The following is a 20,822-nucleotide window of genomic DNA, read 5'->3' on the forward strand; positions in this document are numbered from 1 at the left end:
AAGAATCACGAGAGTGATTATGACTTGCGTCTCTCATGCAGTCGTTTATTGCAGTGAAAATGAGCAGAAACGTTTCACATTCTGTACTGCTAAATGTCACATGGTGGAAGAAAAACACTAAATAATAAGCCGAAATACTGAAGTGCTTACTATACATATACTTGAGTAGGTTTCCTAATAAAATGGCTGACAATAGCGGCGTTTTTAAGCTCCTGCTGTTATCGTAATGGCCATTACACAGTACAAAACTAAGGCTCAAAACCGCCACGTACATGTGCACAAAACTGTAATATAATGTTTCTAAAGCTTACAAAACAATGAAGGGTTACCTTTTAAATATCTTAGCAGTGTACACATTGGAAATATATCAACTTTTAAACACATTTACCTGAAAACAGGGGGAAAAGAATCACAAGAGTGATTATGACTTTTGTCTCTCATGCAGTCGTTTATTGCAGTGAGGAGAACGCGCGAAAGCCCCCTAGTGGAGAATAGAGACAATACTAATCGATCCCAGAAAAGGCTTACTAGCCAATCAGAGATGTATAGTTTGTTGTTCTCTTAAGTAACATGAAAGCCATTAATATAACATGAAAAATAATAAACTCTTAACCATTTTCTTACCATATTTATATTATTTTCCTCCTTATATCAACTGATATGAATTACTATTAACTGAACAATTTTATATGCAGTAGTCCTTCAACCTGTCACATACACCGCCACATCCTTAAAATTCAGGGAAATGAAGGACGCATTTGAGGGCCGCATTTTGAGCAGCCTTTGAATTGGAACAGCCTTCGTCGAGTCGCTGTGACTTAATCCGCCTTAAAATGCGGCCTTCAAGGCTGCAGACCCTGAATTGGGATACAGCCTATATTCCAGATATCTGTAGTATTATTAGAATCATATGATTACAACACATTTACCTCTCCTCCACTTCTTTGAAATGTCTCCCAGTCCCAGTGCACTTGTTAGCATGTTTTGGTTCCTGCAACTAGTCTGTCGTGTTTTATCTCCCCAGAAACATTTCCATTGTGTTTTTTCCTATTTCCGTTGTGTTTTGTGTGCTTTTGAAGCGTTTTTCTTTCTGCAGCGTTGTTCTTTTTGCAGCTGTTTTCTTTTTGTAGCATTTTTCTTTTTGCAGCGTTTTTCTTTTTGCAGCTGTTTTCTTTTTGCAGCTGTTTTCTGAAGTTGCAGTGCAGCGTTTTTCTTTTTGCAGCATTTTTCTTTTTCCAAGTGTTTTCTGAAGTTGCAGTCCATTCGGCCTCTCAGGGCCACCGTAGAAACACATCATTATGTAGCAATTTCAAATATCCAGTGGCCTTGAGGTTTCCATTGATGAAGAATGGACCCACTATCGTTGTACCCCATATACCACACCAAACCATCACTTTTGTTGTTCCAACAGTCTTGGAGGGATCCATCCAATGTGGGTTAGTGTCAGACCAATAGCGGTGGTTTTGTTTGTTAACTTCACCATTCACATAAAAGTTTGCCTCATCACTGAACAAAATCTTCTGTGTGAACTGAGGGTCCTGTTCCAATTTTTGTTTTGTCCATTCTGTAAATTCTGTGCGCCGATCTGGGTCATCCTCGTTGAGATGCTGCAGTAGCTGGAGTTTGTAAGGGTGCCATTTGTGAATAGTTAATATCCGCCGAAGGGATGTTTGACTAATGCCACTCTCCAGTGACATGCGGCGAGTGCTATGCTGTGGGCTCTTGCTGAATGAAGCTAGGACAGCCACTGATGTTTCTTCATTAGTGACAGTTTTCTTGCGTCCACATTTTGGCAAATCCCACACTGAACCAGTTTCACGAAAAAGCAGTTTGCTAACTGTAGCATGGGAGATGGGTGGTCTCGTAGGGCGTCTTGCATTGAAATCTGCTGCAATGACCCGGTTACTGCGTTCACCAGATATCAACACAATTTCGATCCGCTCCTCACGTGTTAACCTTTTCGACATGTCAATGGCTGTGAACAAAGAGCAACTTGTAAATAACTCATGAAAGAATAAAGTTACGTTGAAACCAAGCACACCATTGTTTTTCTTGTGACATTACCAGTAAATTTGATGTGTCACATGGCCCTCTTCCTATTGAAAAAACAAAAGTTGTATCCAAGATGGCCGACTTCTAAATCCACCATGGTCACCACCTATCTTGAGGAGTTTGCCCCCTCACATATACTAATGTGCCATAAACAGGACTTTAATATCACCAGCCATTCCCATTTTATTATGGTGTATCCATATAAATGGCCCACCCTGTATTTACAGTAGTGGTTTGTGGGAAATACTCCTAGCATTTGCAGACCTGGCAGACTGTGTCAGCAACTTTATTTTCATCCATAACAAACATATTTAAGCTTTTGTTGGCTTCACAGAGGCAACCTGCTGAAAATGCTTAATCCAGTTTATACTTACCTAAAAAAAAAAAAAAAAAAAAAAAATCTAAGCTCTTAACTACTAAAACCAAGGAAAAGAAAAAGGAAAAACATCAGGGACAAAAACAAAGCCCTCCTAAACTGAAGCTTGTTTCTAAACAATGTCACTAAGCAGCTCCGAGAATCTGCTGGAATCAACCTCAGTTTATGGAATATTTTGACCCAAACATCCGTTTCACAGTAAGAGGGTAAAGGCTCAGACATCCTGGTGATTAATAGAAGCTGGCTACTGAACACATTTTTCCCAGACTGTAATTTTCCTTCAATCACTATGGTTAAATGGGCCTTTTTTTTTATTTAATCAACTAACTATTCCCATGAAAATATTTACATAAAAGCTTTATAAAATACTGGTTTGTGTATCCCATTTAAGCTTCAGCAATCAGAAAACACAGAAAGCTCTTTCAGGCACTGTTTGAATCAGGAACAGTCATGGATCCTTCCTCATTTTACATTTAGTGATAATTTTGACCAGGAATGTATCATGGAGATATATCCATGCCGATTATGGTTATTGCTCTCATATGACTCAACAAAAACATAGAGGATGTTGGTGGCATGAAACTGCTGTACAGGGACATGAATGTTAATGCTTTTGTTTTGTTGCTGAGCTTTAAATAATTGACACTACAGACAAAGAAACACAGAGCTGTTATTTCCATTCCCTGTCTGGCCTTTTCCAAGAATAGACTTTTCTGTTGAGAATCTTTTTTTTCTGTTTTATCTTCAAGGCAGTTTTTTGGCATTGACACAAAGCAAAAACAAATGTGTTTTTTTGATTAGTGTTTCATGTTACTTTTGCCTTTTGTTCTGCTAACAAAAATAGAAGAGAACAGGAAATGGAAGGGCTCTGAGGGATGAGAAAAAAATCAAATGAGGACAGTTTTGATCCCAGGATGTTGTGGTCACTTGAAAGGGACAAGGGCACATCTTATGTACTTTTCCATAGCCTATCTTTGTATAATCAAGATTTGTGACCTGCATGCTGGAGGAAAACTACTCCAATATTGTTTTTTCACTGTAATACAAAACTTACAGATATGGAACTTCAGTCATCACAGGTCGTTTGCTTACTCCTTATATGTTTTATGTCCTCAGCTTTAAGCTATTTTCCACCACTGCTTTTGAATGTTTAAGCACATGTGAATATAACAAAGTGTGCACTGGGCACTAAAGTTCTACCCATATGTTATTGCTTACTATGTAAGCAATAATGTGTGTGCCTGACTGTGTGTATGCTAACACTTTTTTGCATGTTGTGTGTTAGATCTCTTACATAACAGTCGACTCATGGGAATAATTCCGTCAGCAAAAGCAAAATGTACAGTAGAAAACACTCTTGCATGTGCAAAAATACCCATGTTGTTTGTTAGAGTAAAAATGTACAGAGTTTTCAAAATAGAAATACAGACATAAACTGGTTCTAATACATGTCTTTTTTCTAAAAACGGAAACAAGCCTTTCAAAAGATCCATATGCATGTCTCAAGGAACCAAACCAGGATTGAGGTGCTGGAAACAGTACTAAAAGCTGAAAAGGTATATTGAAATCAAAAAGTTTTACAGGTTGAAACTGTGAGATTCTAGAGTGGGGTCAGTGACAGGGGCAGGCAGGTGATTTCTTCAAACACTAAGCTCCACAGCTGTCTCATCATCAATGTCTCTTTTAGAAACTAAGGGCAAAAAGCATCTGTACAGAAGAGAGTGACGTAAGTTCAGGACAAAACAGATTCAAAAACAGTTAAAAACACAGAGGAAACAGGAAGGGTCTCCCACAGGACTGGAACAAAAAATTTCTAGCTGGGAAACATCAAATGAGTTTTGAATCATCGGGTTTCTGGGCCGTTTTAGATGTACAATCATAGGATTAATGATAGGTGCCATGAAGATCATGGAATTATGGGTGCATTCCACCCAAGACAGTTTTGAGCTCCAGGTTGTTTAATTAGATGAAACAGTATATTGTGGGTTGCCTCCAACTCCTAATTGGTCCTTTCAGTTTTTGTTTAAGTCTGGAGATAGAAGAGAAGCAGAAGCTGGAGGTGAATTGAGGTGAATTGTGTACCCTGGTCAGACAACGTCCAGTGGAATGCCATGGAGACTGAGCATAAGGCTGAAGGCAGCTTGGGAAGGGCTATAAAATGAAAAGCCCTGGAAAAACAATTGATTAAAGTTGGGATGGTTGTGTTACCTGTTCATGGTTACAGATACTGTAGGTGATAAAAGCTGACTAAAGAGGTCCAGGTCCTGCTGAAGCAACGTGACGCCGCTTTTAGATCCGGTGATGGTATGCAGTACAGTGCAGCCAGATCTCAGTTGAAAAGAGGCATCAGAGAGGCCAAGGCAGCGTACAAGAGAAGGATCGAAGACCACTTCACCACCAACAACTCACGACAGGTATGGCAGGGAGTTCAGCACTTAACCAACTACAAACCTGGCAATACCACGTTGACTGAGGGTAACGCGGAGCTTGCAGAGGAGCTGAACCACTTCTTCGCACGCTTTGAGGTGAAGGGACCAGAGGCAGCAGCAGCAAAAACATCGGACAGCAGCAGCCCAAGCCTCATAGTGCAGGAATATGAGGTGAGGCGCACACTGAGGGCAGTGAACCCCAGGAAGGCCACCGGACCAGATGGGGTAACCGCAAAGGTCCTAAAAGAGTGTGCAGACCAGCTGGCTGGGGTCTTCACTAAGATCTTCAACACTTCACTGTCCCAGTCCTGCATCCCGCCGTGCCTAAAGTCAGCCACAATTGTCCCACTGCCAAAGCGTACTAACATTAGCAGCCTCAACGACTACCGACCAGTTGCTCTAACACCTGTTATAATGAAGTGCTTTGAGAAACTGGTCCGACGTCACATCATGTCCTGCCTGCCACCCACACTCGACCCGCTCCAGTTTGCATACAGAGCTAACAGATCAACTGAAGATGCCATTGCTACAACGCTCCACACCACCATCTCTCACCTGGAAGTGCAGGGCCGTTACGCCAGGCTGCTCTTTGTTGACTTTAGCTCTGCTTTCAATACGATACTCCCGGACAGACTAATAGATAAACTGCTGGAAATTGGACTTCCTTCCACCACCTGCCGCTGGATCAGAGACTTCCTCTCAGACCGTGTACAGAGAGTTAGAGTGGGGCCTCATCTTTCCTCAGCCCTCAGCCTCAACACCGGCTCTCCACAAGGCTGTGTACTGAGTCCCCTACTGTACACTCTGTACACACATGACTGTGTTAGTTCCCACCCAGACAACACAGTCATCAAGTTTGCAGATGATACCACTGTGGTGGGGCTCATCTCAGGGGGAGATGAGACTGCATACAGAGCTGAAGTTCAGAGGCTGTCAGATTGGTGTGCAGACAACAACCTGGACCTCAATACCACCAAAACAAAAGAACTGGTAGTTGACTTCAGAAGGAGGAAGTCCGAGCTGCAGCCTGTCAGCATCAACGGGGAGTGCGTGGAAAGGGTCTCCAGTTTCAAGTTTCTGGGTGTGCACATAGACACAGACCTCCAATGGAGCTCTAACACCTCTGCGGTCTTAAAGAAGGCCCAACAGCGTCTCCACTTTCTGAGAATCCTCAGAAAAATGGACCTGAAGAAGGAGCTGCTGACCGTCTTCTACCGCTGCTCCATTGAAAGTGTGCTGACATATTGCATCGGTGTGTGGTTCTCCAGCTGCACCACAGCACACAGAAAGGCACTCCAGAGGGTCATCAACATGGCCCAAAAAATCATTGGACATCCTCTTCCCTCCCTGAAGGACCTGTACAGCACTCGCTGTCTCAAGAGGGCACGCAGCATCCTACGGGACTGCGCACACCCAGGACACCGGGTGTTTAAGCTGCTGCCGTCTGGCAGGAGGTTCAGGCTGCTGAGGTCCCGAACAAATAGACTCAAGGACAGCTTTTACAACAGGGCAATAGCCCTGATCAATGTAAATAGCTGACCTGACTGGATACCTCCCTGGACTTTTTAGGGGGAGGTAACAATGTTTAAAACGATAACAATAATATTTATATTTATAACAAGGTGCAATAATAATTAATGTGCAATAATAACAGTGTGCAATACACATACACTTATTCTTCTTTTTTATACTAAGTTAATATACTGTGTTGTGTTGTTTGTTACGTTGTGATGTGTCATATCGTGTCGTGTTGTGTTATATGTAGTGCCGACGTAGGACAGTTTTTCCAATTTCATTGTACTACTGTACTATGTATGACTGTGCAATGACAATAAAGAGTTATCTTATCTTATCTTAAAAATCCAATACAATTTGGGACCATGGATGTCCAGCTAAGGATCTATGTAAATGAGCTGATAGACAACGGAAAGTCTGTGTTTTAAGCACAAACAGAGTAGGGACAGACACATGTTGTTACACATCCCTGACTAGGCCTGTCCACTAAAAAAATGTCCAGAGGAAAGTAATTGTGTGGTTACACCTGGGATAACAAGTGAACTTAGTAGTGTGAGCCCAATGAATTACCTGTAATCGAACTGATGAAGGCATATAAATCGTATAGGGTGGTCTACCTCCAGGATCAAGTCCATTCTGTTGGGCAGTATAACCATTAATTCAATCTCTTAGATAAGGGATCTAATAACACAAGATTATGTGCTCAGAAAAACAGTAAAACATAGAGTATCATGAAAGGCTGTCCAGTTTCACATTGGGGGACGTTTACTTATTTCACATTTTGTCATGTTACAGCCTTATTACATTGTGGATTAAATTAATTTTTCACCTCAAGATTCTACACACAATACCCCCATAAAGATATGAAGTGAAACACTTATGCTTGAAATGCTTGCAAATTTATTTCAAATTTCTGTCTCCCAGTAGGACGACTGAGTCCCCAGCCTGAGCACCCCCAAGTGTAGGTGGTAGAAATGTGATTACTCTGCTCCATTTTGTGCTTCTCTAGGAAGCATTACCTCCACTGCAAGTTTGCTTTGGGGTGAAGAACCAAAATTAAACCTGATCTCTTTAGTTGTAAAATGAGGTCTTGTTCAAATTCCCTGGATAGAAAATTTTTGCATATAAAGGTTTGATTTAAGGAGCTTATCCTGACCAAAGATAATCTCTTATGAATGTCCATTGTTTTCCATTGGTCACAAAGATTTACCAAAATAAACACAATCCACACATCCAACATAAAATTAGACATTTTATTTTTTTTCTTTGCAATCTTTTCTTTTCTCAAAAAGAGAAGTATAGCAGTACACTCTTTGTTTCTTAGAAAATGAAACAAACAAACAAACAAACAAACAAACAAATCAAAATGACAACAACAAAGTTATACGTTTTATTTTTCATTTTGTATTTTCTTCCTATGTTTTGGAAGAGCATACTGTCATAGAAAAATACTATATTACATAGAATAGAACTTTACACAGTTTGGAAAAAAAATACACAATATCAATGCGTACATTATTAATAGCCCAGTCCAGAACCGTAGCAACTTTGACATCCAAACACATATTAGGCAAAAGAACAAATCAAAATATCTTTAAAAAATAAAGCATGAAACATAATTAAAAAAATAAACACATTAATAAAAAAAAATAGGAACAAAGACTGGAGACACTGACATTTCCTACTTTTGAAATGTGCAGCATGACATCATTTTCTCAGTTTCAAGTCATAATTACGCTGACTGCAACGAAGAAGTCAGTGTTTGTGTTTATCATTGAGCTAAATAGGTTAACTGGCTAGATATCGGAGAAGAAATTTAAGTTAGCTCATCAACAACTGTCATTAAACAGGCCAGTAAGCTAACAAGACATCTTATTGACTCATTGTATAGTTCTCAGCAACAAGCCTACTTATAGCTGGTTAGTTTAAGTAGGTTTGTTGCTGCTCACTTATTGTGGCAAGTTGTGAATAAAATGGCTATAAATAGCTGGTTTGGGTAGTTTTGCTGTCACAATTGTATTTGTTATTTATGTATAACTAATGGTCAGATTGGTAGGTGCTATAGTTTGCTAGTTGTAACAACTTGCTAGTGTTCAGCTAACATTATTTATCTGTTACTGGTAATTTTCTGATTTGTTGAGTTGACAAGAGGTGACAAGATAATGTAGTTTCCTTGCAGCCATTGAATGTTTTGCTACCCACAGTTTGCTGCAGCTGAGGCTCTCCAATTTAGACACTGCATGTTAAAAAACAAAACAAAATGCACACCAAAAATAAAAATAAAGAGCCAAAAGATTGATGTAATGTAACACAAATATTTGACTGTAGTCTCCCAACCAAAATCACGAGTACATGACTGGCTTACGTTGCACATTGACAACTCGTGCGGTAGAAAAAGCAACATGTGCTCTCGCCCCTACAGGAACTTGTTATAGAAGCATAAAGTAATTACCCAGTAACATTTACCTAGTTTGGCTTTCCTTACTGCTCAATAGCCATGAACTAGCATCCTCTGGTCAGAAGGTGAATCGCCCTTTATTTAAGCTGTACGACAAGATTAACCATGTTTACATGGTATATTTGTGAGTGACTGAGCAGGCGTGGGCTTGTGAAAGGGCTTTACTTTAGCTGATGATGTAATATATGGTGGATTATGTAATAACTTATCTAATGTACTGAAATCGCTTAATGGGTTCAGGGGAGTAATGCCAACAAGCTAGTCTAATAAAATGTGGTACATTACCATTAAATCTTCACATGAACATTTTTATTTTCCCCAAAATCGAAAAAGCACAGGGAATTAAATAACATTTTTTGTATTATAAACTTATCCGCGCGGAACAGTTGTTACGGTTCTGGATTGGGCTTTAAACTGACATTTGACCCAAAAATGCATAGGGAGTATACATGGCCACATACATACATAAAAGAAAAAAAACAAACAAACAAAAAAACAATTCAGAAGGCTTTTCTCAGCATTTTCATTTTTTGTTGCTTTACAAAAGTTTGTTCCATTGTACATGAAAATACTTACAGTGCATGGTATTCAACAGTGTGCTTTATATTCAGCAGTAAGTGCTTGGAGAGAAGTAAATGTCCCTTTTTTGTATGTGTGTTGAGTTTACACTATTTTAAGCCTTTTCCGGTTTTTGGAAATAAAAATATAAAGGTCCACAATCCTTTAAAACCTCACTACTGTACAATGAAATGTACACAAATTAGTTTACACACACACACAGACACATACACACAAACACACACACACCTCTGAAACAGTGTATGCCCAGAAGTAGTGGACATTTTTTGCACATACATGTATTAGACAGAGAAACGTTGACAAATAGAAGTCTTCTGTATATGTTTTGTTATTCACACCCATACAGACATGGAAATTCTTATAGGGTGCCGCTGAATTCTGTTACATAACAACATAAGAAAATGGTAGGAACAGGGGTTGTGACTCTCTCAAAGTTGAGTTTTTTTTGTTAGTCTTGTCGAAAAAAAAATGCTGTTCTATTACTCACTTATAATAATATCCTTATACTGACGATGTATCCATCATATACTCCATATAGTTTTGTTCACCATAATTCATGCTAATATGTGTACACACACAAGTGTGCAAAGGATGTTTAGATTTGTTTTTTTCCTCAAAAAGGACAAAACCTTTATCTTGCAACTTGCGCATTTATAAAATACTGCAGTAAAGTATTTAAATGTTAACTAAGAGCAACCCATACATAGATGAGCAGTTTCTTTGAAATTGTATGGCTTCATCATGTCTATCAATAGGATTAAAGAAGACAAAGAAGTGAACTGTGGTAAGTTCTTAGAAATATTTGGATGATGCCAGTTAGCTTAAAGTGTAAAAGATTGGTGCTGTTTTGGTGGAAAATGGTAGCAAAACCAGAGATTGATTTTAGTTTTATTCTGTTTACTGCAATTTATTTAAGTTAACTGCTACTTTGTAGAATTTAAGCACCTACTTTTGCACAGCACATTCATAAACTGCCAAGATCAGTAGGAGGGAACAAGAGCCAGCCCAATTTCAGTTAATCCAAAGATAATTGGAGCAAACACATTTTTGGCAGGAAAAAGAAAAAATCATGAGAAATTAGGGGTCTGAAGGAAATGGAATTAATGTCTGGGGTTGCAAAACTTGAAACTTGAAGACTTGTAAGTTCTAAAGTTTCTGTGTGAAGGGTATTTCAGTGCTCCAGCTACTTTGAGCATTCTGACTATTGTTAGTCGGATGCACAGTGCCCTTGATTATAAAATCAAGCACCCTGAAATTTAGTTTTTGGGAAAGTCAAACCCAAAACAGGTTAGTATGATGGCTGATGAGTCACAGCTTATGTTGACACAAAGAGGAATAAATCAAATTAATAAATAAATTGCAGCTGTACAAGATGATGCTACAGCTAGGACTAGCTCTGTTAAATATTAATGGTGCACCACTCCAAACTAAAAAAAATGCTACTTGTTGTGCTTCTGACCTGATGTACTGCCTTTGGCCTTGGACACTGTAGTCTCATTCATTAATGAGGCGTCAGTGGTGTAAAAATACAGATTGTGTGTCTAACCACATTGCAGGTGTAAGGTTCTAGTTGGCTGTCTCTTGAATTAGAAATTAACATTCCCTTAGCAGTAGAAGTAGAAATATACTTAGGGCTTTAAAACTATCGCACAACTAAGATCAGGTTTAGTTCAAGAAGGGATCTGTAAGATGTGACAAGGTTGCTAATCAAAAGTTAGCAGGGGAGGCTTTAGGAAGAAGAGAAAGGTTTACTATTTTCCCAATAGTCAGCATTATGTGAACTGATTAGAATCTTGCACTAATGAGCTGTCAGTCAAGGAAACCACAACACTTAATGTTGTGGTGAAGGTTAATAGTGGGTAAAACCAGCTCTCAATCCTTGACATAACATTTGGCACACACTCTGTTCAAACTAATGTTTGTTCTTAGTTCAATTTTGGATCCATGGTGAAATTGCAAATGAGCACACACAAGTAGTCAGGAATGCTCACAGTGCTTCAAAGGGTGCTGACCATTAAAGGATAGTGGCTCAGTTTAACTCAGGCCGAACTCTGGAAATTTCCAATTGCACCTTGGAATAGAACCTGCTGATACACTCACATACAAATTACACATCATAAACAGACATTCATGAAAGACACAACAAAATGGCTTGATAATAAATGCATAACACACACTGTACGGTTTCATTTCCTTTGTTATCAGAGCCTTTTGTGTAAGAATGTGTGTGTCGGAAATTTGTCCATAGTCTGGCTTCACCAGCAACCTAGTGTAGTAGGTCTGATAGCAGATGATGCTATTGACTTTGTTCATAATCTTTGTGCAAAAGGGCGAGTGTTACCAATAAATCCAAACAGCAGTAGTGCTCTATAGCTATTATTTGAATGAACTGTGTGTCCTAGTTTAAAAGGCTGTTAAATTAAAAGCCACAACAAAGAGAATGTTACTTCTTTATGACTTGTTGCTTGTTGTTCCCACTGCCTTAACATCTATACAACAGCATAAATGATCCATGACAATGAGACTCTTCAATAATTGAATCTTCCTCAAGGACCACATAGGGTTTAGTGGTGAGGCTGCAGATCACAAGCAACTGTATACCACTTCCTTATTAGATGTGTAGAAGAAATACAGATTATATAATAAAAAAGAAAACAAAAAATAGAATATTATCAAATATTCCAGTTTGGTAATATTCCAGTTCTGGAACATATCGGGAACAACTGTGTCTTGTCTCCTCTGTAAAATATGGCGGCATGACACTCGGGCATTACTGCAGAAGGCCCACAACCATAAATGCTGATCTCATGCTGGACAAATGAAAACACGATGATTCATACTTATAAGTGATACTCCAATGGAAAATTATGAATATTTTAATTCCTATAGATCCTCCTAAATCACACTTGTCATTGTGTTGACACTGCCTGCTATTGGGAACAGCTTTATTCACTGCTTAGGCATTCTTCTCCAAGAATGGTCCCAGTGGCTCACAGTATATATTAGTTTTGAGGTCGCTGGTAAGTGAAATGATCCTTTTGTTGTTGGATTATATAAATCAGACTTAACATCTTAAAATTAAACTAGCTGCTAGTTAATTTATTCTGCGGCACACATCCTTACACAAATATGCCAATAAAGACAAACAGATGTTACATTAAATCACTCTGAGCCTCAAATCTAATAATTTTGCGATTTGAAATGAATTTGAAATGCTACTGTTGCTTGACATTGTAGTCTTGCAATGAAATATGATGAGGTGAACCCAGTGATCTCAGACAACTATTGATATAGTGGATAATGTCATAACATTTGGCACATTTCAAATGCAGGTAGATGTTCTTCGTTTGGCAGTACAGTTTGTTCTGGGGCACAGCCACTCATGCTCATTTATGGTGTAGCAAAAGCCGTGATTGGTCAATTCCACTTAAGACACCATTTTTCATTGGGAGCAGAAATTACGCCCTTCCCTCCTTTCACTTTCATTTTATGATAGCATGAAACAAAATAACAGTTTGGCAGTTGTGATGGCATCACTGATGACATCTTCATAAATCAGCGTTGTGATGTCACCAAAGTGACATTATAATGTGCAGCAAGATCCAATAGAGAAGTCTGCCTTGAAAAAAAGAGCTATACTTGACCACTCCAGAATTTTGTTTTTTTCTTGGTAATGTCAAGTGAGCAGCAGTGTTTGAGCAGAATCTTAGCAGCATTATGAAATTCTAAAGTGGCTACATTTATTATAGACACACTCCCATTATGAACTGTTTGTTCCGTTTTCTGTTAGTACTTAGTAACCTTCTGTGAAACAAATGGAAACCCGAAACTGAGAATTTTTCTCCGGTAAAATCATTTACAATATTGTATAAGGCAGATCTCTCAGGTGCAAGTACTGTAGGTTCATGGGAGCATATGGCCTTGCAATAAAAACTGAAATAATCTTACCCGTATTGCAGGTTAAAATGAGTAAAAATGGCTATTTAAAGTGCCGAGTAAGTCATTGTTGAAATCGAAACAACACTGTGAGTCCAGCCAGTTATCGGGAGAGCTTTTGGTGTGTTTTTCTGTATTGTGGTGATGCTTTCATATAGACCGTACTGTGTAAAAGCAGTTCAACCCAGTGTAAATGGGATGGGGAGACTATGTGAGCATGCACGTGTTAGGATGTGTGTTCCAGTAGGAGTCTCTGTATTTAAACAGATATACTGCAAGCCGGTGGAGTGTGTGTGTGAGTGAGTGTGTGTCTGCGTTTTTGGGCCAGTTCCACTATGTATAAGTTTATGCTTCATCACCAGTTACAATATGTCTTCTGTATGTTTTGTGCACGTGTATGTATTTGTGTTACAGGTCAAGTGCGTGGTCTAAAGTGTTGTTATTGTCCTCTGGGTCATCATTGGCAAGTGGGTTGCGGCTGATGACCAGTTCAAGTCTGTCTCCTGCTTCTGTGATGAGAGGTACGGCCAGACAACAGTCAAAGTCTCTCGTCCTTACATGGTTCACCTAAATACAGTCAAAAAGATTAAGCCAATGGTTACTTTGGTAATTTGCATAACTGTAGACATTTTTAATTTAGCAAACAAAAAAAAAGAGGGGGACGTGAAGATAACTACATGTAAGCATAACAAAATATGATGTAAAGAATTTTTCCAAATGCTGAGGACAGAGTGAGCTTTTTTCTTTCTTCACAACAAAAAACTATATTAGAATTAGGGATGCAATGATGGGCAGTACACTAATTATTATCATCATCATCACCTGCAGGATCCTGTCATAGGGTCTAAGCCCGGCTCTGTCAGCAGGGCCATCAGGTCTGATCATGTTGACATAAACACCTTTTTCCAAGAAACCATCTGACACGCTAAAGCCAAAGTCATCACTCTCTGGGTCCTTTATCACTGTTACCTAGTGACAGAACACAAGGATGTGAGGTTGAGTAATAAAATGTAATTTGCTAGTATCTTGTGCTCCTAATCAAGACAACAGAACAAAAAGACTATTCACATGTCAACCCGTCTGATGAAACTGTCTCAAAATATCTGTTGTGTCACTGCAGGAACAATAAGTTTCTCTGTGGATGGGAATAACACTTGTAACCATGATAACTGCACACAAACATAAAGAAAGCTGCGCAACACATGAAATTTAGACAAAGAAATGTCACTGATAAATTAACATATTCAAATTTATTTAATCAAAGTACAAAAATTTGTCTAAATTAAAAGTTTTGTATGCAAATTAAAACCAAACCAACACCAGATGCTAAAATAAACATATTTTTAGCCTGAGATCCAGATCCAATTCTAACTGGTTTAAGATCCCAAGCAGAATAAAAATGCTCATTAAACAGGACGACCAGAATAAATGCACACAAACTGACATTTATTACTTTAGGGTGGAATAAACTATTTTGTAAACTGATCCAAATAAATATTTTACCATGTAAACATTTTAACCTGATTGCTTTCTGGGTGTGTATTCGCAGCTGAAAGTTTATTTGTAATACAAGGTCCTAAAGAATAAACGGAAAAAACGATAATGACAATTGTGCTGATAATAGACGTCTTTCTTCAGTGAACTGCCATGTGCCACAAAGCAGGAACCAAAAGCCGAATAAATGGACAAAGCCATATAATATAATGGACAACTGTAAGATAAAGTCTTTATTATTGGTAATGCAATCCAGATTGTTTGCTGTACCTTTTGGATACAAAACCAAAAATGCAGCAGCATTATGACATTCATCTGAAATGTTGTATGATCGATTAACGAGGCACGACTTAAGGCTGTAATAGTTGTTCACTGTGATGTATTTTCTCTCTATGGATAAAACATGTATTTCTCATTCTGGCTCTGAGCTGTACATGTTTCACTTGGCCCTCGTCTCCTCAAATTGTGACTGTAAATTCATGGAAGGCTGAACTACATGTAGTCACTTGCATAACAGTTGCCCAGGGAGGCTGGGTATTTATACTGTATTACATAATACTCTGCACTGTAAAAAAGAACATTTCAAACCTCATAAGAGTAAACTAGAACTCACTATGCATGCTAGCTAGAAAGGGGATATTATTAAAGTTATTAGTAATGACAGTGTTTGACATGTCAAGTCAAAATGTGTACTTTAAAGTTTGGACCAGATACCAATGCTTACAAACTTTAACAGCAATGTCAGCTTGAATGGTTACATTGATATTTTTGGTTGAATTCTAATTATCTACTGCAAGTTTACCTAATATTCTCAATATTTCATCCTAACCCACATCAAAAACATATTTTGTCCAGTTCTCTCTGAACTCACTTTGTGAAGCTCTAGTGGTGTTGGTGACAGAATACCCTGCATCTCTTCTTTGATCCGACGGGACTCCCATGTCCTCTCTGATACTCTCAGTGAGGCCTTTGACTTGGGCTCGTGGTGCAGGAGAGGGGATTGGATATCTTGGTGAATGTGGACCCCTTGTTGTAGGTGCAATTCCTGGTTGAAATGGGCCTCCTCGTGTAGATGGGGGTCTGAGTGGCAAACATATTGCAAGTGTTTTTAACCAACTGTTTAACAAGTAATCCTTCTATACATGGTATAAAATGATACTTTACTATATTTTTCTGTTTAAAATTTGGAAACAACCACCCTTAGTTGTGTCATATCAGTGACTAACCTTGGTGAAGTTGAGCCTCTTCATGAAGGTGGGCTTCCTCGTGAAGATGAGCACCCTGATGGAGGTGTGTTCCTTGGTGGTGCAAGTTGCCTTGATGCAGGAGAGAATTTCGCCGCAATGGGCTCATCCTGCTGTGGGTCAGTATGGGCTCAGATGGAGGCTTGTTGACACCATCTACACCAAGACTGATGGCTGTGCCTGTCATGATGGATGCCTGCAATGAATTGAAACAAGTTGAGTTACCGCTTTGTAACCAACCATTTGGAGACATTGAGTGCTTGCCAATGTGATTGTTTGACAAACATTCATACGTTCAGCACAATTTGTTACTGGTTTAAATACTATTGGTCAGACTGGGCAGCATCACCTCATCCCCCGTCATAATGAACACTGGTGCTCCACAGGGGTGTGTACTGAGGCCTCTCCTGTACTCACTCTACACCTACGACTGCACGGCCACTAGCAACTCCAACATCATTTTGAAGTATGTGGACGACACTACAGTGGTGGGTCTTATCACCAAAGGTGATGAGACGGCTTACAGGGAGGAGGTCAGCGCCTTGACCCACTGGTGCCGAGACAACCATCTCACCCTCAAATACTAAATACTAAACATGCTATACATTAAAATAAACTGCAGATTAAACATGATGTTTACAACCATTAAAATATGAGGGTTCATAAAAACCTGCAACAAAACTGTTGTTAAAACCCTTTGACTCAAGTGCAAATCCACTTCAGTGAGCACTGTATGCTGATTAAGTCCAGTATTCATCTTTGATGCCAATTTTACACTTGAAGTCAAATAGTTGTGAAAAATACTAACTAACCTCTATTTCTCTTAGTAGTTCTGACTGGCCACAGGTCTCCAGGTCCTCCAGAGCTTGACACCAGAAACTGTCTTCTGGATCCAATAGAATGCCATCCGGCTGCTGGCCAATAAATCTGCCACACAAAAACAGACACACAAATAAAACAAGTTTCCACACCCATTTTGCTGGATTTTCTCTGTTGCTGAGTACTACAAAAGGGGAAAACCATGCAAAGCAAGACAAATATATTTAAGCTTTATCTTCATGGAACTGCCTTTTGATCACACGTTGTGTATTGTGCGAAATGTATTTTTCTCTTAAATATTTTATTATTATGATTATAATTATTATAATTATAATATTTATTTATCTAAAGTGCAGAGAATAGTTGGCTACATGAAAATGCAGTGTGCCTGATTTAGCACTGGAACTTTCACTTACAAAAAGACATTAAGGACACAGAATCTGTACACACACTGTCTGTATCTGTCATGGTTAAACCGAACAAAAGTAATCATTTAACCCAGAATGTCCCCAACTAACACGATTAATTCACTTTCATTGTTTTACTGATTTTTGTTTTTTTCCTCGAAAATCCCTTTCTCTCGCTGTACACCCTCAAAAGTGTTATGTAACTTTAACATGCTGACTAGCCTTAGCCTTCTGACTCATCACAGCTTTACACAGAGATACACAAAGACACAGGTACAACATATTCACAGTAGCACTGACTTCATGACTCAATCTCTGCAATGAGGTGTACCCTTCGCCATGAGCTCTTGGTGATGATACTGGCACAGTGAAACAGTGTTAAAGATAAAATCCTTTCTTGCAGAAAATAAGCTCATGCATTTTGAAGATCTATAGTGGTGAAATATATCATACCATTCCACACCATACCATAGCACTTTATTCATAAAACAGCTTTAGAAACATTAGCAGGGCTGACCAAATTGCTGTTCAATAACACCAAACATAAAAGACAAACACGGGCCAAAGGGTAAAAGATACAGAAAACAAAACAGCTTTAGAGTATATAAAAAGTAGATAGAAATCACAGTCAATTTCACACTGTGTCAAAGGATAGGGACTAAAAGTGAAGGACCTGTCTGAGCTGTGATTCCTAATCATTCCACAATATAATAATTAATATAGAACTGACATCACAAATGCAATCACTCCAAGGAGCTTTATATTGTCAGGTAAAAACCCTACAATGAAACAAAGAAAACTCGAGTAATCTGATTATCCCTATGAGCAAGCACTTGGCATCACTGGGAGGAAAAAACCTCTGGCAGAACCAGACTCAGGGAAGCACAGCCATCTGTCATGATCGGTTGGGTATGAGGAGAGGAAGACAGGACAAAAGATAGTGTTGATGAACCATAGAAACTATTATCTATGTCACCTTGAGGTCAAGGTCAGATCACCTTGACCTTGAGGTCAAGGTCACCCCATCATTTCTTTTTACTGCTGAGGGATAAAAAACACACACTCACAAATAAACTGTACAATCAAGTGAGTGCAGACAGCCTACAATGGCCCTTAGTCAATAAGTCAACATTTATATGGATTTTTATGAATAAAAAAGGTGATATCAAAAAAAAAGTGTATGATAAACAAAAAAAAAAAAAAAAGACAGTCACAACGAACAGCTTTGTAGCTAAAACTAAATTCAGACCTACCCTGGTGGTTTGTCCCAGTCATCCTCACTGAAGCCTCCATCACTAAACGGGTAGTTCTTCCGACGTCCAGGAGGAGGCGTGGTACTTCGTTGTTGCTTGGCACTACGCCACTCATGCGGGTGTAGAGCGATACCAGCTGCTTGATGGGTGTATGTACCTACAAGAGGATAGATGAAATGACCAAATACAAGAAAGAGTGCTTTTAATATATTCCTTCTTTTCATTAACATATTTCTTACAGGGTTAAGACATCCTGAAATTTCACTTTCTACACATGCTCAAATGTAGCTTACCCTGGCTCCCATAGCCTGCATCCAGCCCTGAGCCATCCCATGACTCCATAGCAGAGTCAACGCTGGGTATTGTTGTGGAGTAAAGCTCTGATAGCTTGTTGGTTTGTTGGCTGTCTGTCAAATCATCCTCCTCAGGGTCACTGATCTCGTTTTCTGTTGTGTCCTCTATATCTGCCGTCTTCCTGTCTTCTATGTCTTGAAGAAAAAAAAAAGAGGCCAATTTAATTTAAAGGTTAACTCTAATTTTTAACTTGGTAAAATACATATGTGAACCTTTTACTACATGTATATTTTTCAACATTAAATGCTTATAAGAGACAAAATGAAACTTGAACTGGTTAACCTACTGACATCTTCTCTGCATTTACCTATAAACAGGTTTTAAATCAGATCTATTAGGATATGAGTTGCAAACAGCTAACCTGTTACATACCACTTATACAGTACAAATATTGTATGCATGTTTTAAACAACAGGGTTTCCATATCTTCGCCCCGCAAAAGCTGTATTACTGTATTACTTTCCTATTTTTTTTTACCTCCTGCACAGGAACTGAAACCATCTGATTCTGCGCAAGGTTTTTGTTCTATTGACCTGGTGTGCAGATAACGGAAGAACCTTTGTAATGCAAGTAACACCTTATTTATAACTGTGATTACTTAATTTAGCACAGTAACGTGTTACATTACGGCGGTACTGAAAGATGTAATGTGGCAACGGTAACACGTTAGCCAACACTGCGCACAAAAGACAGATTTAAAATGCATGTTACTGTTACTAGTTTTTATACTTACTGTCAAGCTGTTTTTTTATCTTGAGAGTGACCGTCTCTCCAGCCATCTGCAGCAAGTGGATGGCTTCGCTCAGTGGCTTCCCTTTCAGGCTGACACTGTTGATAGCCAAGATCCGATCACCTACATGTATAGCCCCAGTCCTACATAGGTACGAGATACACAAAGGTACAGAAGTAGAAATTTGTATTATTCCCACACAGGAAAAGTAAAAAATGTTAAACCTCATACATATCATTATACAAGAAGATTGTTAATAAGCCTAAAAAGGACTCTAGAGGGGTCTGAATAGCATTAAACCATTAAATATCTATCAAAAAAGTTATTTGTGAAAACATATTTTGACCTCTAGTGCACCATGTTAGTATTTTTAAATAATACCGCAAAATACACTAATATCAGAAATTCTCATTTCCTACAAAATCAAAGATCAATGTACAAAAAAGCAGCTGCTGTCAGGAGTAGTGTCGTGGACGAGAGAAGGAGGACCCAATCGCTGGACTCACAGGCAGGTAGGTGAAGGTGGATGTTTATTGCCGAAGGAGTGAGCAAACAGTACAGAGGGAGGAAATGGCTGGCTGGCTGGCTGGCTGGCTGGCTGGCTGACTGAATGAATGAATGAACAAAGGACTGGCTGGCTAACTGAACATACAGACAACACTAACATCAGACGTACATCAATGACACGACAAGGATCGGATGGAACTGAGGACTTAAATATGGGTGATGAATGATTAGAAACCGGTGAGTACGCAGCTGAACTTAGTCTGACTAATGATACATGGAAATAACTGGAACACAATACGCAGGCGGTATGTTGGCACAGAAAACACAGATGTGAAAATAAACTGAACATGACAAAACAGAAAACACTGGGTCAACGACCCAGGAACCCTGACAGTACCCCCCCCCCCTCCAAAGGCCGGCACCCGACGGCCAAAAGAAAAAAAACCAGAACAGGGCGGGCGGAGGGGGCACAGGACGAAGGGACGGAGTCCACACAGAGCCAGTTCAGGCGGGCGGCCACGCGGCCAGTGGCTGAGCCCATACAGTTCAGGTGGGCGGCCACGCGGCCGGCAGAGACGCTGAAGTCGATCCGGTGGGCGGCAGCGAGGAAGACGGCGGCAGCCACTGAGCCGGTGCGGTGGTCGACCATACCGGCGACGAGGAGAAGGC

At 39.4% G+C, this 20,822-nt stretch overlaps 1 protein-coding gene across 8 annotated transcripts in view; it reads right to left on the reverse strand.

Annotated features, from left to right (window-relative positions):
• Nucleotides 1–7,611: 7,611 nt before the first annotated feature.
• grip2b (glutamate receptor interacting protein 2b) overlaps nt 7,612–20,822 on the reverse strand; it is a 287,364-nt gene continuing 274,153 nt past the window's right edge. For all 8 annotated transcript variants that reach the window (XM_085274681.1, XM_085274680.1, XM_085274679.1 and 5 more), the window contains exons 18-25: nt 19,650–19,789; nt 18,856–19,050; nt 18,563–18,719; nt 16,896–17,010; nt 16,066–16,279; nt 15,711–15,919; nt 14,168–14,314; nt 7,612–13,912 (exon numbers count right to left, since the gene is read on the reverse strand). In XM_085274681.1, coding sequence (XP_085130807.1) covers nt 13,754–13,912; nt 14,168–14,314; nt 15,711–15,919; nt 16,066–16,279; nt 16,896–17,010; nt 18,563–18,719; nt 18,856–19,050; nt 19,650–19,789 — 1,336 coding nt within the window. In that variant the 3' untranslated portion in view covers nt 7,612–13,753. The remainder of the gene's footprint in view (nt 13,913–14,167; nt 14,315–15,710; nt 15,920–16,065; nt 16,280–16,895; nt 17,011–18,562; nt 18,720–18,855; nt 19,051–19,649; nt 19,790–20,822) is intronic.

Source organism: Mchenga conophoros, linkage group LG5 (assembly GCF_057382185.1).
Source record: "Mchenga conophoros isolate Kocher_MC1m ecotype Shallow Benthic linkage group LG5, M_conophoros_male_GT1.1, whole genome shotgun sequence".
NCBI classification, from domain to species: Eukaryota; Metazoa; Chordata; class Actinopteri; order Cichliformes; family Cichlidae; genus Mchenga; species Mchenga conophoros.